The sequence below is a fragment of the Argopecten irradians genome, chromosome 10 (assembly GCF_041381155.1).
Source record: "Argopecten irradians isolate NY chromosome 10, Ai_NY, whole genome shotgun sequence".
NCBI lineage: Eukaryota > Metazoa > Mollusca > Bivalvia > Pectinida > Pectinidae > Argopecten > Argopecten irradians.
This window is the reverse complement of record NC_091143.1, coordinates 19,327,942-19,354,895: the sequence shown is the minus strand read 5'-3', so window position 1 is coordinate 19,354,895 and position 26,954 is coordinate 19,327,942. Positions and strand designations below refer to the sequence as shown.

The 26,954-nt window shown below is 36.3% G+C and overlaps 2 protein-coding genes across 4 annotated transcripts in view; one reads left to right on the top strand and one right to left on the bottom strand.

Annotated features, from left to right (window-relative positions):
• Positions 1-8,132: 8,132 nt before the first annotated feature.
• Positions 8,133-14,987, bottom strand: LOC138333341 (protein FAM221B-like). Its single transcript, XM_069281660.1, has 7 exons — positions 14,647-14,987; positions 11,983-12,115; positions 11,109-11,249; positions 10,474-10,584; positions 9,600-9,803; positions 9,107-9,226; positions 8,133-8,842 (listed from the first exon to the last, which is right to left on the bottom strand). The coding sequence occupies exons 1-7, from the start codon at positions 14,695-14,697 to the stop codon at positions 8,643-8,645; spliced, it is 960 nt and encodes a 319-aa protein (XP_069137761.1). The 5' UTR covers positions 14,698-14,987; the 3' UTR covers positions 8,133-8,642.
• A 95-nt stretch (positions 14,988-15,082) lies between these two features.
• LOC138333339 (probable E3 ubiquitin-protein ligase HERC1) overlaps positions 15,083-26,954 on the top strand; it is a 71,501-nt gene continuing 59,629 nt past the window's right edge. Inside the window, exons 1-14 of one of the 3 annotated variants that reach the window (XM_069281656.1) lie at positions 15,083-15,297; positions 17,698-18,656; positions 19,005-19,106; positions 19,448-19,654; positions 20,073-20,304; positions 21,085-21,164; positions 21,324-21,420; positions 21,913-22,056; positions 22,436-22,563; positions 23,564-23,708; positions 25,126-25,297; positions 25,688-25,822; positions 26,035-26,200; positions 26,508-26,633. In XM_069281656.1, the coding sequence (XP_069137757.1) occupies positions 17,703-18,656; positions 19,005-19,106; positions 19,448-19,654; positions 20,073-20,304; positions 21,085-21,164; positions 21,324-21,420; positions 21,913-22,056; positions 22,436-22,563; positions 23,564-23,708; positions 25,126-25,297; positions 25,688-25,822; positions 26,035-26,200; positions 26,508-26,633 (2,688 nt within the window). In that variant the 5' untranslated portion in view covers positions 15,083-15,297; positions 17,698-17,702. The other 2 variants (XM_069281657.1, XM_069281658.1) reach the window with 2 other exon arrangements.

Sequence of the window (26,954 nt, the reverse complement as noted above, 5' to 3'; positions counted from 1 at the left end):
GGCCCACTGACAATAGTATGGTAAGTGTATATCAACTTCAATTATATGCGATTTTGCCGCTTACCAATTTACACCGATCGGGCACATTTAAAGGGAGGGGGTAGGGTAACATAAGATAATTTAATGCAAAATATTTATGCCACAGCAATTAAAAATGAAAAATTAATAGGAAAGATGCGCGTAATATTACAGTTTTGGTTTGATATTTCAAGAAAATATGTTCCCGCCAAAACGATATTTCACGGTAAATGCTGTGTTCTGATTGGTCAATATATTGAGTGGTATTTTCACTCGTGTGAACATACATGTATTTTCACCGTAAAACTAAAACGAAAGCCGATTGAGGTCATATTTACGTTGGGGAATTGGTTTATTTTCTCGTTATTACGAATTTTAAAGTGGTTATTACGAGAAAAAGTCATAATTACGGAAAAAGTCGTATTTACGAAAAAACAGTCGTATTTACGAGTTTTAAAAGTCTTTATTACGAGTTTTAAAGTCGTTATTACGAGAAAAAAGTCGTAATAACGGAGTAATCCAAGAAAGAAAGACATCGTCAATTCAGTCGATTTATCAAACTTCTGTAATAAACATTTTCTTGTGTCCGTTATGTAAAATTGGGGGTTTCAGTGGGTTCCGCTTGGAGGGCCGGCATCAACATACGACCAGGAAGAGTGATATCTTTAGCATCATTTATTGTCGGATTTGGTTCTAATCAGTCCCTATAAAATATACAAATAACACTAATTAACACACAATCGAACGCACTCTAAGTGAGTACACCCACACTTACAAAACTCTCATTTAGATTCGGAGAATTAAAATATTATTGAACAATTTCACACATCTCCACAACAAATACAAATATCAGATTACGAGTAAAATTAAATGGATGTTTGATATTATTATCAAACACAACAACCTACACACTACATACCACGACCAAATAATACAAAATTATCATACTCGATCGGCAATGATCGATCGAGGAAAATATATAAAAGGTTACTGATATATGAAAAATAGATAATTTACTGATTTAGAAAGATTGAATTAGATATTCCAATAATTTACATTAGCCTAAACTTATTTGTGAAGTAAAACCATTATTCACTTACCCCGTGTATGGCACAAGCAAGGACTTATATGAGAAGGATAAGTCACACTGGGTTTTTGGGAAGAACAACCCAGGAGCTTTTGTGTTTGTGCACTGACCGTGACGTTGGGCGACGACTGCTTTTCCTGTGATGTCCGCCGGCGCAGCCTTTGATGTAGCTTGCGGGTGCGAGGGTTACCGTCTTACTTTCTGAAGCGGGGTCGTCATTTCATGAGCTGTCGTATTTTTTTAACGAAAATTTAAGACATATATTCTAAAATTTCCGTCCTTAAAGCAAGTAATAAACGTTGTGAAATTTGATAAACTTTACATTGGTGTTTCGTTTGACTCGATAAGACAAGTATTTTTTGAGAAAAACGGTTTTTATTCCCGGTTAATAGGCGTCTCGCGTGGTGTTTAGTAATGTAAAGAGACAGACACGAATCCTTCTTACTTATAAATCCTTGGCAACGACGACAAAGATAATTGTCCTGTCTATCAAGAATCCCAAATAGAAGTGAAGAAAAGAAATGAAGTAAGGCGGGAAAGGAAAGAAAGAGTTAACGCGCATGTCGAAGTCAAGTGGTCAATGTCCGTAACATGTATATATACTATATGCATATCATGTCCAGTATGCCTAATCGGGGCCTACTATCCACTATTCCACATACAAACTTACACGCGACGAAACCGAAAGTAGACGCGGACTTACGGAAAGAAATACAAAACACTGACAAATTCAATTAATATAATAAATTAATAACATATTAAATAATAAATAAACATTCTCATTTACCAGGGTGTCACAGTTATACTTTTTTATCAACTTTATATTATACTGTGTGATCTGCAAGCGCATGTGCATAGTTTTAGTATATTTGAACATATGAATAAAAGCATATTTAATAGCATCGCCATTTCCGATACCCACAGCACTAAGAATAAACCTTCCAATGTGTTTTTCTTTCTTTCTTTTTTCAATTACTATATTCATTTCACTCCGTGCCTCATCCTCGATACTCCAGGGGTTCCGATCACTTACGATCTCTACACCCCTGGACTATCTCATCGTAAAACTGGAGGCAACAGAACAGAACAGGTAATTTAGTCCTTTGATGTACATCAAAAGAACCGTATAACGGTACACTGTGGTTGACTATGTGGCTTTGAAGTTGGGCGTCGCTCTCTCTGTAGTCTTCAAAGGAAATCTTTGCTGGTCTGTGATTGGTCAAATATTTTCAGCTGAGCTGCCTTCAATTTCACTATGAGATAGTCCAGGGGTGTAGAGATCGTAAGTGATCGAACCCCTGGAGTATCGAGGATGTCCGTGCCTAAGATGTTCTCCATTCCCTCCTGCTTGAATGCACCTGTATCTTTTGCCGTCAACATGAACCAGAAAGACAAAATCAATGTGTAGAATAAATTTCTCAGTGCTTTGACATATACAATTTTAAGTTTCTTATCTTTCGTTATTTAAGTCAATACATTTATTTTTCAATTTGGCAAGCATTTAGCCATGGTAAGGACCATCCTGATACTCTAGGGGCTCTTATCACATATACGATCACGTGTACCCTGGACTATCTAGGATGGGCAACAACGTAAATCATAAATATTTAATATGTAGCATTTCTATCTCCAATTTAAATGTAATTGTAAAGGACACGTGGAACGGTGTTATAGATTTTTTAACCGGTATAAATTTTTTTGTCGGTTCTGTAGGTCTAGTTGATCCTATTATCGTACAGTAATTGGGGGAAATAGTTAGGTTTTTAAGTTATAGTTGAACATTGTCAGTGAGTAGTTGTTAGAATTACAGAGGCTAATCTTTACTAGTAATGGGATTTGTCTGACACTATAGGTGGTAGTTGTTAGAATTACAGAGGCTTATCTTTACTAGTAATGGGACTTTTCTGATACTATAGGTGGTAGTTGTTAGAATTACAGAGGCTTATCTTTACTAGTAATGGGACTTTTCTGATACTATAGGTGGTAGTTGTTAGAATTACAGAGGCTTATCTTTACTAGTAATGGGACTTTTCTGATACTATAGGTGGTAGTTGTTAGAATTACAGAGGCTAATTTTTACTGGTAATGGGATTTGTCTGATACTATAGGTGGTAGTTGTTAGAATTACAGAGGCTTATCTTTACTAGTAATGGGACTTTTCTGATACTATAGGTGGTAGTTGTTAGAATTTACAGAGGCTAATCTTTACTGGTAATGGGATTTGTCTGATACTATAGGTGGTAGTTGTTAGAATTACAGAGGCTAATCTTTACTGGTAATGGGATTTGTCTGACACTATAGGTGGTAGTTGTTAGAATTACAGAGGCTAATCTTTACTGGCAATGGGACTTTTCTTATACTATAGGTGGTAGTTGTTAGAATTACAGAGGCTTATCTTTACTGGTAATGGGACTTTTCTGATACTATAGGTGGTAGTTGTTAGAATTACAGAGACTTATCTTTACTGGTAATGGGACTTTTCTGATACTATAGGTGGTAGTTGTTAGAATTACAGAGGCTTATCTTTACTGGTAATGGGATTTTTCTGATACTATAGGTGGTAGTTGTTAGAATTACAGAGACTTATCTTTACTGGTAATGGGACTTTTCTGATACTATAGGTGGTAGTTGTTAGAATTACAGAGGCTAATCTTTGCTGGTAATGGGATTTGTCTGATAGTATAAGTGGTAAATAGTTGCCGTGTTCGATTGATAGTAGATCTAATGTTGTACACAAAAAATATGTCTATAGACGATTAGCAAGTTTTTATCAATTTCCACAGCGCCGATAGCAAGTGTTTCTAATGCACTTCCAAAATATGATAATAATCTATTGGCAAATATGGTAAACATAGTATTATTCTTACAGTTTCTAGCAGAATATTTTTTTTTTAATTGTCAGCGTCAAAAAGAGAAATTTCGATAATGGCAACATAGATCTTTGTTTTATAAATTTTTATTAAAATTTGTAAAAATATCTTTCAGCTTACAAGGTACACTTACTTCTCCTGAAACATTAATATCAGAATGTTCCATACATAGACAACATTAGGGTAACTCATAGGTGTTTATGGCTTTCAACAAATTCTACCGTAATATCACTAAAACTTACAACAATATGATGTTCAATATTGGAAATAATTCGAGCTTCTGAATCACATGATATCTAAATAAATTAAAGGCCCACTTAAACTTTCCGGAGCAAAATTTAAAGGTTTCTTATAAATATTAATAACAAGAAAATACATTTCGATGGCCTAAGATGAGGTAACAACACCAAACATATACAAGATTTCCTGCATGATATATGACAACTGTGGAGATTCGTTTTGCTGTTTTGCGGTCAGGTACATTTATAATCGACTACCATGCGGTTTTAGGACGACGGTGGGAAACATAAGATGACCGCGTTATTAAAAATCATTCTTCTATTATATTTCAATTAAATTGTTTAGAAGATGATGATACGACTATTATAGACAGTTAACTAATAACTTTTGTGACTCTACAAAATTATCGATCTTGTTTTACATTCCCATTTTAAAATTTAAAAGCCGGTTCGGAAAGGTAGTGGATCTTTATTATATAATGATTTTTCTTGTTCTATTAATAGATATTGAACATCAATTTGAATCAACACATTAATAAAAACATGTGAATATAAGCATAACATTGTTTATTGAGCATGTGTATATTCTCTACACAGGTTACTTATTTCAGATGTGCATGGATACATGTACAGCATAATACTTAAGTGTGAAAATATAATGATATAATACAGATTATATCTAGACTTAATTCAAAGGTTTTGTGAAGGTATATAACATATATTTTTGACACTTAAAACTTCTGGATATTTTGTCTTAATCATCCTTATCATCAAATATCTTTTTTTTAATTAAGTCATTATACCATATTGATATGTATTTCCATATAAAATTTGTCATTAAGATAATAGAAGATTGAATTGAATGCAAATTGAGAAAATAAATATTATAATTAAAACCTATGCTATCTAAAAATTTCCAATACACATAGGGTATATAATATATAAATTGTACATATATACTGATATGTGTGTGATTCTTTGCAAGATATACATGTACACACATATAATTTCTTTTAATTCAACTTTTGACTATGCTGTACACTACTAAACACAAATTCAATTGTGTTGGCAAGAGTGAAATTAAAAAGATCCTGTCATTCATAGATACCAGGTAAAATTCCAGTAAAATACATTTAATAGCATGTATACAAACAGGAAACAAAACATAAACAAAACAAACATGACTATGTATAACAGCAACATCTAAGTCTGTAAATATGTATCACAACCAATTCAAAATATACCTGCATGTATACTACTTTCTTTCCATGTAGATCAGATCAATTAAATGTAAAAGAAAACGAGATTATCACAACATCAGAAGCTTCTGAACAATGTAAATAAGAAAAATATAGTATCTTAAAAAACAAGAGGCCCATGGGCCTTAACGGTCATCTGAGTACCTTGGCAATAATCATATAGGAAATTAATTAGATATAGTGTCATGGTTGCCATCTTCGATTGGGGATCAACCAGAGATGTAACAACACTTTGTTGGGACCATGTCAGGCTCCTTTCATGCAAGTTTCAGCCAAATCGAACCGGTAGAACTTGAGAAGAAGTTCAAAATGTGTTTTCAAGATGGCAGCTGTGGCGGCCATCTTGGATTTCGGATCAACCCGAAAAATAAGAACACTTTGTCGGGACCATGTCAGGATCATTTCATGCAAGTTTCAGCCAAATCGCACTGGTAGCACTTGAGAAGTTCAAAATGTGTTTTCAAGATGGCGGCTGTGGCAGCCATCTTGGATTTTGGATCGACCCGAAAAATAAGAACACTTTGTCAGGACCATGTCAGGATCATTTCATGCAAGTTTCAGCCAAATCGCACTGGTAGAACTTGAGAAGAAGTTCAAAATGTGTTTTCAAGATGGTGGCTGTGGCGGCCATCTTGGATTTCGGATCGACCCGAAAAATAACAACACTTTGTCGGGACCATGTCAGGATCATTTCATGCAAGTTTCAGCCAAATCGCACCGGTAGAACTTGAGAAGAAGTTCAAAATGTGTTTTCAAGATGGCAGCTGTGGCGGCCATCTTGGATTTCGGATCAACCTGCAAAATAAGAACACTTTGTCGGGACCATGTCAGGATCATTTCATGCAAGTTTCAGCCAAATCGCACTGGTAGAACTTGAGAAGAAGTTCAAAATGTGTTTTCAAGATGGCGGCTGTGGCAGCCATCTTGGATTTCAGATCGACCCGAAAAATAAGAACACTTTGTCGGGACCATGTCAGGATCATTTCATGCAAGTTTCAGCCAAATCGCACTGGTAGAACTTGAGAAGAAGTTCAAAATGTGTTTTCAAGATGGCGGCTGTGGCGGCCATCTTGGATTTTGATCGACCCGAAAAATAAGAATACTTTGTCGGGACCATGTCAGGATCATTTCATGCAAGTTTCAGCCAAATCGCACCGGTTGAACTTGAGAAGAAGTTCAAAATGTGTTTTCAAGATGGCGGCTGTGGCGGCCATCTTGGATTTTTGATCGACCCGAAAAATAAGAACACTTTGTCGGGACCATGTCAGGATCATTTCATGCAAGTTTCAGCCAAATCGCACTGGTAGAACTTGAGAAGAAGTTCAAAATGTGTTTTCAAGATGGCGGCTGTGGCGGCCATCTTGGATTTTGATCGACCCGAAAAATAAGAATACTTTGTCGGGACCATGTCAGGATCATTTCATGCAAGTTTCAGCCAAATCGCACTGGTAGAACTTGAGAAGAAGTTCAAAATGTGTTTTCAAGATGGCGGCTGTGGCGGCCATCTTGGATTTTGATCGACCCGAAAAATAAGAACACTTTGTCGGGACCATGTCAGGATCATTTCATGCAAGTTTCAGCCAAATCGCACTGGTCAAACTTGAGAAGAAGATTGAAATGTGAAAAGTTTACGGACGGCGGACGGCGCACGGCGCATGACGACGGACGAAAAATATAGTATCTTAAAAAACTTAAATAAAACATTATTTACTTTAACAATAAAAGCGATGATACTGTGCATTGTCAGTAATTGTAAACAAGGAATATACATTTTCTTTGTAACTTTAAAACCGACAACATTATGATAATATCACAGACATAAATATTAAGGACGGAATTTCATTCTAGTCTATCAGAGTTACTTCCCTGCATTTCACTCCCATTTCGATAAACCTCAGCCAATTCCGGTGATGGCCGAGGCTTGCCGAATGCTTTCATTCCTTCAGTACTGATAGAGTGATACAAAGGGAAGTAACTCAGATAGATCAGAATGGTACAGATATATCATTTACCAGCCTAAAAGGCACTAATGAATAGTTATTAAGAGATGAAACTTTTATATTAATTATACTCCCTCCCCAAAAGTGAAGTTAGCAAGGGTGGGGGATATAGTTGGCCTACTGTATGACAGTTTTCGACGTTTAGTAAAATTTACATATGAAATACAGTGTATTTTCTTTCAAAAGGACACAAATCCTTTATTACTTGGTTTGTTTGACAACTGTATAGATACCAATTTATATACGTAATATTTTCAAGAACATTTAATAAGTATACAAATATATACATAAGATACTGTAAATAGAAAAAAACAAACATGATAATTTCCACCATATCACTAATTGCTTATACCTTTCAGAGTAAGAATACAAAAAAATATAAATATTGCCAATCTAGTCTATAAATATTACAGACAAACAATAGCGTCCTTATTTGAACCACAAGTCTCTAAGCCTAATACTTGTTGAAGGTGTCAAATCTCTGGGTCTCTTGCTTAGACACAGCAAACTCTAGATTGTGTCTTAACACTTAACCCTTTTGAGTTGAGGTCTTACCGATGAAGGATAAGATCATTTATTTGAGCTCACATGATGGTCATCATGCTGACATACAACAGGCCTAGATTTTAAATTGGTTCCTTGCCCATTTTGTATTTAGAAGAAGTTGAAAATAGAAATTAAGTATAGCTAGTGCACCATGAATTATATAATGGACAATGCATGACGGATGGTGCCAACAAAACTAAAAGACAGTCACATTAGATCAACGAAGACTTCATCTCTCTTTATATAAAATATGCCAATCAATAGCTAAATAGACTACTGTGTAGACATTGGGAAAAAGTATCCCATATCTTTAAGATAGTTAACAAATAGCTGGAACCTGAACACCTATATCAATACCATTTAAATTACAATACCAGGTACATAAAAATGTTGATCAGCACCATTTTTACATGTCAAAATAATACTACCAGCCGAACTATTTTCAAGTACATAACAAGTTTGAATACAACATTTGTTGCTGATACACAAGATAAAGGTGAACATTAACTGAAGACTACATGTACATTCAAAATTCAGTGCAACTTAATACAGTATATACTGGTAGTGTGTTTCAACAGATTTAAATACATGTACACAGGCTAGAGTCATGAAAATTCTAACAATCAGTCATAGACAGGTTTGAAGCCACTTTTGGAAGTTCCCCCAAAGTTTACAGGAGCGTTGTTACCGACAGGTCGAGAGTTCCTGGGTATAGAGCCCTCTCCCTGAGTCAGGGCCAAGTACTGGGAATCATCATCCTCCCGGCCTGTTAGGGCAATGTTACGTAGATCAGGCATCTCGGCAAATGGCAAGTACATTTCTCCTGTAACGATGAAATCAAGGAAATAAATCATCGGTTCAAAAAATTTCTAACAACATTTATTTATTATAATACTAATTATGTGGGCCTATTAAAGTTCTCATTGTTTCTTTATTATGACTTTTCATCAATGAACATGTTGGTAAATATATACATAATGTAAACCAATGATTCCATTAGTTGTTTCCATTTCTAATTTAATTCCCAAACTTCCTTGTATTGATCTGTCTAGAGTTACTTTTTAATTGCTTTGAATGCTAAACTTACCATAAGGTAGTCCTTTTTCTACGCGGTCTTGCTCACTCTCAAAGAATGTTTCATGATTCTCCCAGTGTTTATCACAGGCAGCACATAGGAAGTTAGAATTGAAATGGCCGCAGGAACACCCTTGGAATTATATCAAGAATACATCATAATTACTAAAGCTATAAATAAGCTGATTATGTCTTCATTTATAATATGAGAGCAAACTATTTCTGTGATGAGCTTATAGTTTTAAATGTGAAATTTCTTTCAGAACAGAAATTAAATGTCATTTTCAAATCAAACCTGCAAAAATTTACATAAGAGTACCCAGTACTCTCTTAAATTATAGCTCAGTTTATCAGTTCTTAATACACCAAATGTGTGTGATACCAGGTATATGTTGGGTCATTTGCTGTCGACCAGGCTACACCGATTTGAGCCCCAGTCTGACTGAGCATTTTTCTGCTCCTACTGTAGATGGTATAAACACAAAGTGTAATGGTTGTAGACAAACCTCTAGATTTACAGCGTCTTGAGCCAGCAGCATCATGTTCCTCGTGTGTATGTTTACACCGACACTTGGCACGCCATGTACTAGGGTCAAAATCTCGTCGTCTTTGGTGCCAGAACTCGCCGACATCTTCTGGACGGGACGGTATCCACACAAACGCCTGACACTTACAACCACCCTGTGCACATTTCACTCGAATACTTTTTGCTGTAATAAATGTAATTTCATCACTTTATAACATACGCTTTGTACGTTGATTTCATAAAAAGCAAACTAATGTTTCCTTGTTAATTTGACTCCTGTTTAAGGTACATTGTATATCTAAGGATGGTGATCAAACATACAATTTACCGTCGATTAGTTCCACCATTAACATCATATATTATGATGTGATTTTTGTCACATATATCACATATCATGGATTTGATCATCCTAATTTCATGATAAGTGACAAATCTGATGCTATGTAAGCCATTTACAGTCAAACTAGAAAAAGTGGTGTTTACAGCCAAATGGTTTGACACACCAGCTAGGTCGAATATGTTGGGTTTGGCTATGTGGGATCCCATGATATCTTTATCCATCTTTATATAGAGGTGACAAAGACAGAGGCCAACTAGATTTTGGCACTCTTTCTAAGATCTTTAAGAAGAGAAGTTTTCTCAGAAGATCTTCCACCTCATAGATGGAAGAGTTTCCAAAGCAGAAGAGCTACAAATCCAGTGATCAGAAGTAGTATTATATGTAAAAGTAGGAGAGAACAAATCGACTTAGGCTCAGGCTTTACCTTCCATATATACAAAGAGAATGAAGTGAAATGTTCTGTATTTGAATCTGTTTCAGTGGAGGCCATGAAAACCTTTCCATCCACACTTACCTGTGTATTGAGCATGTTCTCCCAGTAGGTGACCACAGAAACACTTGGACATCTTGTTCACACGTTGACAGTCATGTTTAAACTCAGGACAACGCCATCCTATGTAGATACCTATAAATAAGATGGAAAATAATCAATGTTCATGTATTTACATTGTACCACATAAGATATTAGCCTAAATCAGACTGATGGATATGAAACTGATAAACGTATTATGACTAGTTGTTAGTCTGTATTGGTATATAAAAGAATTATCTGCCCTTGCGGGTAGGTATTGATTATGACGTCATCAGTTTATGAGTGTAAGAATCATCATACTTTTCTGAGAAAATGAAGTGAATTTTGCCCACAAAACAATGATGTCACAATAAATACCAGTCTGAAAGGGAAGTAACTCTGCAACATGTAAAGACAGAATAGCATTGGATGTACAGAAAATCATTTGATTTACATACACAATATCAGATACTGACTCAAAGAAGTATTTTCATAATACAGGAAACACAAAATGCAAAGAAAGTAACAATACAATTAAAACAATAGTCTGGACCAGACTACAAATGACTGCAGCATGGCCTTAGGCTGATTAACGTGGGTAAACGACGATGGTCATATCACTGGTTATTATCTTTTACCTGTCTTCTGAGCTTCTAGTGCAGCTTCTGTCTCCGGGTCAAACAGCTTCTTCATTCTAGGAGCAAAGTCCTGGTTCATAGCCTTAGCAAACGACACCACATCATAGTTTTTGGCTGGTTCTATCTTCCTCATGGTGTAACCTGAAGATGTACAAAACCTTGTCAATCTTGGCTCATCCACAGTTAAAAACAATTACCAGGGGTAGGCCAAGCAACACCATGCATAGAAACAACGAATAAAATCAATTAATTAATACACAAACATTTTAGAATTGAAAATTAATATAAATTTTACTGGTTGTGTTAGTGCTCGATCATTACAGTGGTAACTAACCTTCAGTGAATAAGTCCCCATTTATTTTTTTTCCATTGACGACTCACTTGTGCATGTAGTTGAAATAATACATTGTAAATATTTTCTCAAAATCTAACCTAAGTATTCTGTGTTGAACCTGTCTCCTATAATAATTTTATTCATTAGAGTTCATAGTGGGAGCTCTTCTTATATGCCACTATAGGGGTAGAGTTTAACAATTTTCTGATGGGTGTTACACTTCCAACCCCAATACTGATTTAGCTGCAATGCTTGAGATTATAATTAACTTGCTCACCCCTGAAGACACATTTAGACTCTTCTAAATCAAAGGCTAAGACCAGCCCATTTTGGAAATTCAAGAGTGAATGAGTTGAGAGCTATATTGGAGAGAGCAAGTAAATATATAACAAACTGAAAGCATTTTATTTCAACTTCATCTGAACACAAACAATTCTGATGTGTTTTAATATTTTTTGCTCCAAATGCTTGGAAAAAAAAAAAAAAAAAAAAAAATCAGTCAAAACTTTGTGTCAAGAAATCTGGGCTAATTAACTATACCTTCTGGGACCAGCATGCCTCCCTCCTCTCTCATTGGGATTGGCTGCATTCCCTTAGGAAGCTGCATAGCTTGTCGATTCCCACTCCCTCTCACGACCAACGCCTGGTTACCTGCTGTTCCTCGGCCAGAACTCTACAATCAAACATATATCACACATGTAAATGAAAAGAATAATGGTAATATCAGGTAAATCAAAAATATTACATAATGATCAGGAGACATAGTCTTGGCATGTTTGAAATACACATACAGGTATGTTTATTAGGCCAAAAAAATAATATGTCTGTTTAAGGTTACCTGACTGACCCTAATCTAAGAAAAAATTAAAGGTCTGGATTTCAGTCTCAGACTCCGGGTCTGGCCATTATTTTAGAGTGAAAGACACTTAAAAAAAATCCGACCGACCGACAGACCCTATTATTTTCCAATGTAACCCTAAACAGACATCTTTTTTTTGTCTTATTACTGGTATTTCTTTTTATTAATTATTTTTATTTTGTTTGAAACACAACCACAAAGAGTACTGCAGACTAGTAGACTTTATCATGCTGATCATAACGTTATACAGGTACAGAGACTGTCACAGCATGAATGCTATCGGCTTTAAATGGACCCCCTGGGGTTAAGTCAGAGAAATACCTAGGTAAGGTATCTACAATTGTAACACCTGACCGATTATCATCTCAGGTAAGGTGTCAACTCTGGTGGTGGGGTTTGGAAGGAGGGGGAATAGCCTTGTGATCACGACAATAGGCCTGTGTGCCTAGAGTTGCTACTGAATTTGTTAAAAGTATCACATTAGATATAGATGCATGTGTAAAAACTAAAATTAGTGGTATTTATAAGCAAGTAATTAACAATACATGTAGATAATTGAATTACACTGTTGAAGTACAATGTATCTGATTAAATACTGACTGAACTAGTAACACTCAATAAAGTCTCATAGACATGCATATTAATATTACACTAAATATTTTTAATGTGTGAAAAAAATAATCAGACAATTGCAAGTTTAAAATAAGACAGAAAAGCAACTTAGATTCTATATTTGATACACTGTCTAAGGTATGTCCATAGGTAAAAATCCCAGGTACCGGGTATCTACCACAGGTGTCTGCCCATTACCTGTAAATATATAAAAGGGAGGGGGGGGGGGGTATTATCACACCTGACTGAATAGTTTACCTATAGTTTTAATGTAGTGCACTACAAGTTTAAATGTTGCGTACGTAGACTAGTGCTCTCTATCATTTTATTTTTTATTTAAATTTTTTTTTTTTCCAAATTTTTCTGTATGTATCAGACATCAGCACAAAAGTCATTTATTATCTTCATTCAATTAATCATCATCATCATGCATCTACCCATTCTATATACAGCATCATTCAGTAGGCCTAATCATCATATCATCATTAACAAATTATATTTGATTATCATCATCACCACTCAATAAGCATCATCACTATAGCTGCATTTATGCACATTAACATTATCACTCAATTTGCATCATCATCACTCTGCTTAGAATATCATCACTACATACACATGCATGTATTTTAATATCATCATCACTGTTATCACAGATATCATCTTGTCATCAAACATAACATTACATATGACATCATCAGCCGCATCTATATCATCCATAAAAATGATGATAATTATACAAGGTCATCACTGTACACTGCCATTTATTATACAATAATTTAAAACACTGTCATTTCTTATACTGTAGAAGAACAGGGAAAATACACATTCCTATGGAGTGCTCCGACCAGGCATCGAACACAGGTCTCCGTAGTGGAAATCTACGGCTCTACCGACTGAGCCAAAGAAGCATGCTCCGTCAGCTGAGTGACAGAGACCGTATTTAACACTATGTACAAGCCACACCGACCCGCTCCTTTTACACTACTCCCCCTGTTTTTCTTGAGATTTCCTAAATCTCAACCCAAGACTCTTTAACCACCTTTAACCAATTCTGCAACAGGAGAGGAGAAAATGTAGCAGCCAGATCGGGCGCTAATGTAGAAGAACAGGGAAAATACACATTCCTGTCAAGTGCCCCGACCAGGAATCGAACCCGGGTTTCCGGTGTGGAAACCTACGGCTCTACCGACTGAGCCTAAGAAGCATGCTCCGTCAGCTGAGTGACAGAGACCGTACTTAACACTCTGTACAAGCCACACCGACCTGCTCCTTTTACAATACATTAGAAAAAATGTCATTCACAATGTAATTAACATGTACAATTTTGATGATGATGATGATCATGATGATAATGATGATGATGATGATGATGATGATGATGATGATAATGATGATGATGATGATGATGATGATGATGATGATGATGATGATGATGACGATGACGATGATGATGATGATGATGATGATGATGATGATGATGATGATGATGATGATGATGATGAATCAATCCATTGATTTATTTTTCAAGTTAAAGGTTAACATCATTCCAGATAGTTTCTTGCTAAAATCAGAGTAGGCTAACTTAGCCAGTACAATGAAATCATGAGCAATATCTATCAACAGTGAAAGGCTTATCTTGTTACTAAACTTTGAAGTTATCATTTTCAATTTATTTTAGAAACTTACTGAATTGTTGTAAGATCTTGTCATACTATTTAAAAGCAATTTACCTGTTTAGGCTTAGCCCCGCTTCCTGATTTCTGTGTTGGTTTCCTACTCATTTTGTAATATAAGGTCTGTTTTAACCAAATTCATCAATCACTCTTCTGTAAACTGCTTGCACTGTCCTCCATTTGTAAACAATCGTTGGTAGCAAAGGGAGCAAACTAAAATCAGGACACCTTACATTAATCCCTCCCTCAGGAATTAAAAATATATTTATGTCATGATTAAAACTACACCTGTTTTCTTTACTACTTTGAAATTACGGTTTGTCTGTACATGAACAGTAGATGTAAATAATGGCACTTGGAGTAGTCTAGAAGACAAAGATATATGTTCTGGTTACGGAGCGAAGCCTAGCGGAGAGTAGAAAAACTACGCCAGGCAATCCAGGCTAATCCGGATGTTAGCACTTCCCAAATAACAAACAAGCGCTTTCGTGAAAGCGATCAATGTCTGCAAAATTTTGCAGAGGAAACATTTTATCAACATTTAAGCAATCGAATATGGTTTAGAAAACGCTTAGAAACAACCCTGGCAATCATGGGATAGGATTTATGAGACTCTGCAACTTTAAGGAAATGCTGAGTGTAATATTTCCTGATACGACGTCGGTGTCTAAAAGACATTTTCGTTGAAGATCAAAGGACTTAGCAGAGGTAAAATTGGGTAGGAGTCGAGTCGTGTGCACGTTATTTACCACTGTGGTATGTACAAAAAAGATCGAGAACATTAAACCAAGGACATAGATGACAAATACGTCCTTGTTTTAACTAATTTTCGAACTTTGCTAGCGAAAGAAATATTAAACAGAGTTAAATTTTGTTTGACTTTGTAGTAGGCCTACCTTCTGGTAAAGACAAAAATGGCTTCACTCCACTTTATCGTGAATGCATTTCCATTTCTTTTTACCAAATTTTTGCATTCGTTTCTTATCAGATGTTCAATTTAGACTTAAAGCAAACTGAACAAAAAAACCCAGAAAAATAGAGGTATTAATGGAAATTCTATCTGTCTAAGGACGTATATGAGAAGGATAAGTCACACTGGGTTTTTGGGGAGTACAACGTAGGAGCTTTTGTGTTTTTGCAATGACCGTGACGTCGGGCGACGACCGTTTTCCTTTGATATCCGCCGGCGCAGCCTTTGATGTAGCTTGCGGGTGCAAGGGTTACCGTCTTTCTTTCTGAAGCGGGGCCGTCATTTCAAGAGCTGTCGTATTTTTTAACGAAAATTTTAGACATATCTTCTAAATCTTACGTCCTTAAAGCAAGTAATAAACGTTGTGAAAATTAATAAACTTTACATTGGTGTTTCGTTTGACTTGATAAGACAAGTATTTGTTGAGAAAAATGGTTTTTATTCCCGGTTCATAGGCGTCTCGCGTGGTGTTTAGTAGTGTAAAGAGACAGTCACGAATCCTTCTCACTTATAAATCCTTGATCTGTCTTTTGATTTTTGTAACAAATAAATTCTATTGTAATTAAGGACTTGAGGAATGGAAAAATGGACACCAGAGATGGGTTCAAATCTATGACATCTAAACGTTATACAGGTCCTCTACTGGTATAGGGTTGGATACCGGTACCCGATAATGATACACATATCGTTACTTACTAATTTTAAAAAAAATACTGGTACAGTACATACTACTTTAAAATGTACTGATACTATAATCAATATATGAAAATAATGAATACATGATTTAATGATTGATGAAATTCAACATTGGCTTTATTAGACGAAACCTCAAAATTAATTAAAAAAAGATTAAAGAACAAGCATACAAATCTTTCTATATCTATATATGATACGTTGTAGAACCCGTTTCCGGTTTTAACACAACGGTAGAGAGAGAATCTTACAGGGCATGTTTAAAAGCCTCCAATGTTGGGGGCACATACTACCTTTTCCTCTAAGTGGTTCCAGTCAATGACTGTACGCACAAAGAAGGAATTCCTGTATTGCTAACAGTTGTGTGTCGGTACCGTGAGGGGTTTTGAATTTCTGGTGACATTTTTTTCAACAACATTTGTGTTGATGTGATTTTCGTAATACTTAGCTTTGATGTTTCTTTTGGGTCGTTGTTTTGTTAAGTACTGATCTGGGGGTATTGATGGTAGCATCCCCTAGTCTTCAGTAGGTCCCACACTTGAATATGCCTGTACAGTGTGGGACCCATACATTAATAAGCTAGAAATGGTCCAAGGCAGAGCTGCTTGATATGTCACTAACAGATTCCATAACACCTCAAGCGTTAGTGACATGCTTGAACACCTAGAGTGGCCTAGCTTAGGGGTTAGAAGAAACATGCACGGCTTACTATGCTTTTCAAAATCACTCACGGCATATATATATAGTAGCTATTAAAAAAGACCAATACTTGACCTCACAGTTACGCCCTACCAGACACTCCCATACACTTAAAGCTAGCTTGCATACCAAATACATTACTGTAGAACTGATTCTCGCAAACACTCCTTCTTTCACCGCACTATTCAAGACTGGAACTCTCTTCCGCAAGATCTTGTAATCTCAAAGTCGCTTGACTCCTTCAAAACTCGTCTCTCATCTCTAATTTAATTATTTTCTTCTCTTCCCCTGTTCATAGCCACACCTTCAACAATATCGACATGATCTTCAATATGATGAAGTAGGTCGATTATTTGGTAGATGTAGATGTAGATGAGAACATGTAAAAGTGACTAAATGAAGGAGAAAGGCACTGTGTGTAATAAGAACATGATATTTAAGTATTGAAGTTCTGTGAAAAGTCTGCACAACAACTTGTGCGTTAACAATATAAAATAAAATGAATTCTATATGTAGTATGTTAGATAACCAGAATATTTCTTCAAAAGTATCAGTATGCCTATGGCCATTTTTTGGGTATATCGTTTCATCGATACCAGTATGGTTACCAGGTATCATACCGTTTTGTTCTTAACAGTATCTATCCCTATCTATTGGGTATCCATTGAGATACCCTACTGCATGGCTATGGGCCCTTTAAATTTGATTTGGTTACCTTTTGATTCACTGGTTTGTTTTTTTTCCAGAGAAGATGGCTGTAAACACAAATATCCATTCAAAGTTTGGGGAGCACTTCCACTCCAGCTGGGTATTGGAAGACTGTGAAATGATAGCGATGCCCAGTGGAATGGACGGCTGTTATCAGCGCCTACTTAACAATAAGGAGGTGACAGAATTACCTTTACAAGCTATCAACTTACGAGGACCAGCACTACCAGATTTTGATAATGACATTGTTACAACAGACGAACAAGAACATTTGATTAATGCCTTGCTGGGCTCCCAACTCAATATAGCTAAAACTGTATGCAGTTTATCAAATTTTTCAAAATCTTTAAACAAAAGACTTGTAGTCCTGCAGAGAATATATACAGCTGTTTCTGTTAAACATCATAACAAGTTATGTCTTACTTCTTCACAAAATGACAAATCTGAGGTAATAGAAGGCAGGCGACCGGGAAAAATGTTTGAGAATTTAGGAGGAATGGCTTCTTCTCCATCAGAATCACAGAGAAACACAGCTTTGTTGGAACTGGGTGTCAAAACGGGGTTAAGTTTGTTGTTCTCATTACTGAGACAGAATTGGATGTTAGCAGGAAAGTTGCAGCAGTTTTGTATCTGTAATGATATTTTACAAACGGCTATTTCTGTGGTATCATCTTTCCCGCCACTGTCTCTTGCCAATGAAGCTAAGCTCACCCATTTAGGTATTGAATCTTTGAATGATGTTAACAACTTCTTACGACAAGCAGCCAGTCCACAGTCAGGAGCCGATTTAGAGGGTCAGCGCCTCGCTTCAGAACTTATGATATCCCTTGCTGCTCAGCGAGGCTCACTTTGTTACGTTCTTGAGTGGGTTGATATGGCATTACATACATCTGTAACAGTTCTGTGTGACCAGAAGGGACAGGAGGAAAAGCCGGAGGCAGGGAAAATCAACTGGCAGTTCTTCACTAGCATCGTTACACAGATGATCAGTTCAGTGGTAATGTATTTTTCTGTCACAGATCAAGTTTTAAAATAAATGCATTATTGTAGATGTGAGAGTATAAGTGAGTTTTGTGAAAACAAATATCTACCAGGTCAATTTAGCCTTTAAGATTGCCAGTATTTCACTGTGGACTATCACAGGCATTTATGTCGAGCAAGAGCCAAAAATAGAAAACACTAGTTTCAGAAATACATTGTACCTGTTATCTTTGGACATGTAATTGACATAGATCTATATACATAAAAGTATGTATGAACATAATTGTAACTGATAAGATCTGAACTACCTAGTGCTGGGTTGTAAATTTTGTGATGTAAGAAATTCTATTGACATTATTTACAGGGAGGACCACCCACGTTAAGCTCTATGTTTGCACGGAATCCACCTGTAGATGAGAATGGACTAGTCCCTCTTTACCTAGCTGCCGTCGTACTGTTAGAGGAGGTATACTCTGTAATTCTACTGAATTTATTGCAAGAGATCTGATCAAAGATCAAATGAGCATATAAACAGTGTTGCACCTGATATTAGCCTACATTCTTTTAAGATATCCTTTTAATTTGTGATATTTTGGCTCTATGAATTCAATGGAGAGGAGTCGGATATAATTTAGGAGAAAAGAATGAGAGCACCAAACTCATGGAATAACTTTTTTAGGAATAATTAACTTTCAATCTGAAATCTTTAGTGAAATCAGTGAGGTCACGATAAAACTATTTTTTACATGGTTATTAATCAGACAAATTTTATACTGCATACCAATATTTTTGTTTTCTTTGTTACAGCTGTACAGTCTGGCTGCTGATTATGAGACTAATTGCTGCCTTGGACTTGATGAGAACTCCAATAACTCGATGACCTCCAACAGTAACATGGGAGGCAGCAGTGACGTGTTTATCTGGGGTAGTAACAGTAGTCACCAATTGGCTGAGGATCGACAGGAAAAAATACTCTCACCGAAACAAGCTTCAGCATTCACCGACTGCCAGCAGGTAGGCATTGATACTTTTCCTGCTCATTTGTACACATTGTCTACAGGTTTATTAATAAGTAGGCAGTTATTTCTCATATTCATCTTTTTCACATAGTCAGCAACAAGCTGAACTTATTCACCCCTGGAATTGTATAATGAACTGGTCTAGTCTTTGATTTAGAAGAGCCTTGGGTGTGAATTGGTTAAGTAGGTAGTGTTTTTCTTGTTCAACTTTAACATGTTCGGTAGTCATCAAGTTAAAATATGCAGGTATTTCCCAAGGTGTCTTTTCTTGAACTTCTGCTATATAAAATAAAAATCATGCATTGTATATATATATATATTATCAGTAGGATATTAACTACACAGTCTGTGTATAATTAAAGTACATTTTGTTAGAGTAAATGAGACAATGGTGGAGTGCTCATCTGTTACAGATCGAGGCTGGTCAGTTTTGCTCATTTGGTATCCACACCGATGGATCGGTCAGTGCCTGTGGTAAGGGTAGCTATGGTCGACTAGGTCTGGGCGACTCTAACAACCAAACTACACCGAAAAAACTCAACTTCGAACCCAGCAGGAAAATAAAGAAAGTGTCATCCTCTAAAGGTTCTGATGGACACACCCTGGCTCTGTCTACAGATGGTGAAATATTCAGCTGGGGAGATGGTGAGACAATACTTGAACAGATATAAGCAAAATAACAAAGACAATGAAATTTCTTAGCAAACACTATCACCCATCCATTGGCTCTTCAGGTTATCAGACAAACAGATATAGACACCCCCTGTGTTGGATACAGCATAGAATAAAAGAATTATTTCTTTTTGTCTAGTAAATACATTCATGTTTGATAAGGTGTTCAAATTTCTTACAAAAATAAACTTTTCAATTTATGTTTTGTGAAACATTTTTATTGCTTCAACAAAATAGTATGTAAAAATATGCACATGATGATGCATCTTCATATATTGCTGAGAGATCAATAGAAAGTCATTTCTGCAAAACAGTTTAATTTATGGGTATGATAGTTTTTATTTACTTTTGAATTCTGTAATTAAATTGTCAATAATGCCAAGTAAAGATACAAGTCATTTTGTGTATTATTCTGTATTTGCATATTACATAGTTATCTGCCCTTGTGAGTAGGTATTGATTGTTACACTATGTTTTCATGTCGAGTGTAACATTATATTTTCAGAGAATTCAACATAATTTTTGCTCACAGAATAATAAAGTCACAATCACTGTCTACCCACAAGGGAGACAACTGTAATAATCAAAGACAGAATAGTGACTATTGGCAGTAGACACTATCAAAGACAAGATAGATGTTATCTAGAGATTTCATGAACGCCAACCATGTTTTCATTTATGCTGTATGAACTTAGTCTTAAAGATAACATTACAAATGGTTCAATTAGCCATGGATTTATTATTGGTTTGTAGGAGACTATGGTAAACTGGGTCACGGGTCAAGCTGTACGGTTAAATACCCGAAGATTGTCCTGGGACCGCTGGCTGGAAAGGTGAGGATTGTCAGCAGGTTACTGTGATAATAATCTTAAATATTTGATTGATTGAGTTTTATATTGTATGCGATTACTATCTCCCTGGTAATAAGTAACTGTGAGTTAATTCTGTCGATTTTTTTGGTTTGTTTAACAATTTTGTTTTGTTGTTATTAGATTGTGAAGAGTGTATCAGCTGGTTATAGACACAGTGCGGCTGTGACAGAGGATGGTGAACTGTATACCTGGGGTGAAGGCGACTACGGCCGGCTAGGTACATATACCAATGATTGAATTTGTTACTTTTCTGATAATATATTTGAGCATTGTGTTGCTTTCATTAGGCAAATGCTTATATTACCGTATTTGACCCAATATGCGCCCAGGGCATTTAAAAAATTTTAGAAATGGAAAGGTGCTTAATAAGGCAGAATTATTGCAAACCTTTACAGTTTTGGTCTTTATATATGCCCGAGCAAGCCTCAAAAGGGGGAGGGGCGCTTATAGGGAAATGGGTACGTCTTGGGTCCAATACTGTAAATATTTTTCATTAACATTTAGTAAAGCATATCACATGTCGAGTTGAATTGTTTAACTGGTTTATGAACCTAGATAGTATTGAGTCACAACTTATCAAGTGGACTTTGTAGCGAGCCCTGCAGACTGATGTCTGTAATCAGAAGCATAAGTACATGATGGTATAACTAGTGGACCACTACCAGATGTAAAACACAGATCTTATTGCACTTTTTAACTTGTATTACAGGTCATGGATGCAGTAACGGTAAGAGTTTCCCGACTCGTGTGACTGAGATAGGCTGTGTAGGCCAGGTCAGTTGTGGAGGATCGCATACCATGGCCATATCACAGGACGGAAAACTTGTCTGGTCCTTTGGGGGTGGAGATAATGGTAAGTGTACAGATGGACAACTCCCTTTTAGGATGCTCTGCATATTTGTGATGTATATAGAGATTAGGGGAAATGCATCAAAAGGGCACATTTACCTCAAAATAGCCCCCATACATAAAGTTCACCAATGAATTTCTCAATAATTGCATAATAGTTTAGTTACAAAAATGTTATTGTGACAATATTTTGCTTAATTTTGATACATAAAATTTTTTAATTACATTTGATATGTGCAACAGGGTGCAGGATTTATAATAAATTTAATCACTGCCTCTGCCATAGATCAAACTCGAGACCTCTGGAGTATGACGCTCAACCAATCAAGCTAAAGAGAATATGTAATATTCCATAAGATTTCAATTTGTTTGTTTGTCTACAGGAAAACTAGGCCATGGAGACACCAACAAGCAGTACAAGCCAAAAGTGATTGAAGCGTTTGCTGGTTTATATATAAGGAAGGTGGTGTGTGGGAGTCACGCCTCCATGGCTCTCACCTCTACAGGACAAGTAAGTATAATATAAGGAAGGTGGTGTGTGGGAGTCACGCCTCCATGGCTCTCACCTCTACAGGACAAGTAAGTATAATATAAGGAAGGTGGTGTGTGGGAGTCACGCTCTCTACAGGACAGGTAAGTATAATATAAGGAAGGTGGTGTGTGGGAGTCACGCCTCCATGGCTCTCACCTCTACAGGACAGGTAAGTATAATATAAGGAAGGTGGTGTGTGGGGAGTCACGCCTCACTTACAGGACAGGTAAGTATAATATAAGTGGTGTGTGGGAGTCAGCTAAAGGCGTAGTTATAAAGAAGTGGTGGGGAGTCACGCTCTCTACGGACGGTAAGTATATAAGGAAGGTGGTGTGTGGAGTCACGCTCTCTACATAGTATAATATAAGGAAGGTGGGTGTGGAGTCACGCTCATGGCTCTCACCTCTACAGGACAGGTAAGTATAATATAAGGAAGGTGGTGTGTGGGAGTCACGCCTCATGGCTCCCTTCACAGGACAGGTAAGTATAATAAAGGAAGGTGGTGTGTGGGAGTCACGCAGTTCATGGCTCTCACCTTCACAGGACAGGTTGGCGTAATGTAATCATTGACAAAGTGCATGTAAAACTGATAAAAAAATCTCACAAATTTTGTTTGAATCGGGGTTATGCGTCTGTGTTTATTGTATGACAAGAATGCTTGTAAGCAATAATTTAAAGATATAATCATTTGTAAGTATGAAAGAAAAAAATAATATCACATGGGTCTGTCAAGTACATAATAACCTTCATGAAAGATTTTGTACTGTCAATATTTGGTCTATGAGAGGATATATAAGGGAAAATATAAAATTAAAAAACATATTTACTGGTACTCGCCTTCATCACCTATCAGAGACCTATGTTTCACCTTTAGAGATGTGAGAAAGATAGAAGTTAATTATAGCATGCTCTTACTCCTGCTATAAGAGGTCTTATTTTAGCTGAAGATTATAGAAATGTGTGACCGTCTTTGTTACAGCTTTATGCCTGGGGTTGTGGCTCCTGTCTTGGCTGCGGGTCTGAAGACTTTACTGCCCTTAAGCCTCGCCTGGTGGAGGACTTACAATCCAAGAGAATTGTAGACATTGCCTTCGGAGATAGTCACTGCCTGGCATTGTCACATGGTAGGTAGATGGTTCAGCTGTTTGAAAAAATGAAATGGCTTGACCAACATGAAATAAAGTGGTGGAGAAAAATACTTAAAATACTAATTAAAATTATATAATATTGATATATTATGTTCATAAAATGATTAAAGGAACGTGTTAGCTTTTCAGAGAATACCAAGTCAAATGCCATACAGGTCATTGTCAAGTGTTTTTTACAGATTTCAAACAATTAAGTTTTAGTAGTTCAGGATCATTTGGACCTATGTATTTAGAAATTATTTTGCTGAAGACCTCGAAAAGTGCAATTGAAACTTTTTGCAACATATGAATTTCATATGCTTAATGCTTTACAAGCAACTATTCAGACAGGAAAATATAAATTTGGTATAAACATAATTAACACTATAGGTTTTCTCAAGACATTCCTGATTCATTCCAATTCTTCCGATGCTCTTTTATAAATGTAGTAAATATTATTGCTCCTGCTTGACACTCAGTATAAAGGAAGTGGGCCACTGCATCAAATGTATGTATTCCTTTGTATTTGTTGACATTAAGGTGCTCACCTGGGGTAGTGATGCTATGTACATGTATGTAACAATGCTATGTATCCCTATTTGTAGACAGTGAGGTATTTGCCTGGGGTAACAATGCTATGGATTCCTATTTGTAGACAGTGAGATATTTGCCTGGGGTAACAATTCTATGGATTCCTATTTGTAGACAGTGAGATATTTGCCTGGGGTAACAATGCTATATATTCCTGTTTGTAGACAGTGAGGTGTTTGCCTGGGTTACGATGCTATGGATTCCTATTTGTAGACAGTGAGATATTTGCCTGGGGTAAAAATGCTAAGGATTCCTATTTGTAGACAGTGAGATATTTGCCTGGGGTAACAATGCTATGTATTCTTATTTGTAGACAGTGAGATATTTGCCTGGGGTAACAATGCTATGGATTCCTATATGTAGACAGTGAGATATTTGCCTGGGGTAACAATGCTATGTATTCCTATTTGTAGACAGACAGGTGTTTGCCTGGGGTAACAATGCTATGTATACCTATTTGTAAACAGTGAGGTATTTGCCTGGGGTAACAATGCTATGTATTCCTATTTGTACACAGTGAAGTTTTTGCCTGGGGTAACAATGCTATGTTTTCCTATTTGTAGACAGTGAAGTGTTTGCCTGGGGTAACAATGCTATGTATTCCTATTTGTAGACAGTGGGGTATTTGCCTGGGGTAACAATGCTATATATTCCTATTTTTAGACAGTGAGGTATTTGCCTGGGGAAACAATGCTATGTACATGTATTTATTCCTATTTGTAGAAAGTGAGGTATTTGCCTTGGGTAACAATTCTATGTATTTCTGTTTGTAGACAGTGAGATATTTGCCTGGGGTAACAATTCTATGTATTCCTATTTGTAGACAGTGAGGTATTTGCCTGGGGTAACAATGCTATGGGCCAGTGTGGTCAGGGCCACGCCCAGAGTCCCATCACACGGCCAAAGAAAGTCCTGGGTCTTGAGGGTGTTAGTGTACATCAGATATCAGCGGGGACCTCCCATAGTGTGGCCTGGACCTCGCTCCCCACCGACAGGTCTGTAATATGATCTTTCCCACAGTATGTGTGTAGTCCATTACTTATGCCTTTTGCTGTGGCTTAGTTCTTTTTTCTTTTATTTATAAACTCTTGTTTTCAAGGATATAAGATAATATAATGAAGCTTCAAACTCTCAATTCATATTTAGAACTTGAAAAAAATAGTCTTTTATAGGCTGACTGCCTTTTAATTTGGCAAGGTTAATAGTTTTCCATTAATTTTGGATCTGAGCTCTTTAAATATTTATAGTTTTATGAAGCTTTCAAAATGCAACATTATGTTTAAACCTGTATTAATAATTTTATTTCAATTTCCAAACATTTCACTACCATGTGTTAAATGTTATTAGGATTGTATGTCAGATATAACTGATGTATTTGTTTATAGACATGTAGTTGCGTGGCACAGACCATTCTGTGTAGACCTACAGGAGGCCACGTTTGCTACACTGAGATCATTCCTGGAGCATTACTGTGATGGCTTCGACCAGGATAAGCCGCCCAAACCCTTCACAACCAAACAGTTAGTACTATAAAGACACAAAACCATGATTTCGATCAGTTCAGTTAGGTATTAAATTTCACAAGTTTGGATGAATCCTCCAATCAGTTGAAATTAAAAATCCAGCAAATAGAAAGAACTATTATACTGTATTTAAAATTAGTGTCTTTTTAAATATCTCAGAAGTTTGTGGTATAACGTTGAGTCCAATAATGTCCCTATTTATATTGCAGTGATCATCACCATTTTGTCCAGCTTTGTCTGAAGATGTTGGGCACCCATCTGTCCCTGGCGGTAGCTGGAGGGATGACCAATGTGTTTCTGGGTCAGCAAGCTGCACCAATCAGAAATCTCCTGTTCAGACTTATAGACACTAACATGCCAGCTACCATACATGGGGTAAGTCCATAGGTTATGTATTTAATCTGCAATGTAATTATAATACACACATGTAGCTATGAATAAAATCAAAAGTTCTTCGAACAATATGAGAATTGTAGTATCAGAGAAAAATATGACAACAGGTCCCTTCCATAAGCAAGGACATCAGCATTTGTTTGACTAGTCTCCTATTCTTGTTCTTCTCTGAAGAATAGATATGCATGTCAGAAACTATAATTTCTACTGATCTAAGTATTTTATAGGCTATCTTTCAATATGTAATGTTATATTTGTGATGTTAAAAGAGACAGTGATTGTTTTGTAGATTGTGACAGAGACCCTTTCTGTTGGAGCTCCATTGCTGCTGCCACCCCTTAGGGAGAGAATGGAACTTCTCCATTCACTCTTACCACAAGGGCAAGATAGATGGGAAAGTCTATCACAAGGGCAGGTAAGGTACCATGGCATTGAGATAATAATAAATTATCATGGTGTTGAGATACTAAGTCTTTTAGTTATAAAAACATTGAGATGTGATTTGATTCTTGTCTAACTCATAAGTGAAAAACGGAAGAAAATAGGTTTTAACTTAAGGTAAAGTTTTCATGATTAAAGAATTAAGGTTCAAACAAAAATTACCCGGTAAGTTTTAGATATTGAATTTTGACAATGATTACCCCATTTGCATACAGTATGTAATGATCAGTATCCAGCAACTTTGAATTTTCATTCTTTTGTGCTGTTACTAAGAAAATCTTGAATCGATATGTTT

What these genes read in the sequence shown, in the direction of transcription:
- LOC138333341 (XM_069281660.1), bottom strand. Translation starts at nt 14,697, where the DNA reads ATGAGTAGGAAACCAACACAGAAATCAGGAAGCGGGGCTAAGCCTAAA. An exon ending in ACTAGAAGCTCAGAAGACAG is followed by an intron (nt 10,585 to 11,108) that starts GTAAAAGATAAT and finishes TCTTATTTATAG; the next exon opens with GTATCTACATAGGATGGCGT. An exon ending in AAGACGCTGTAAATCTAGAG is followed by an intron (nt 9,227 to 9,599) that starts GTTTGTCTACAA and finishes TATAATTCCAAG; the next exon opens with GGTGTTCCTGCGGCCATTTC.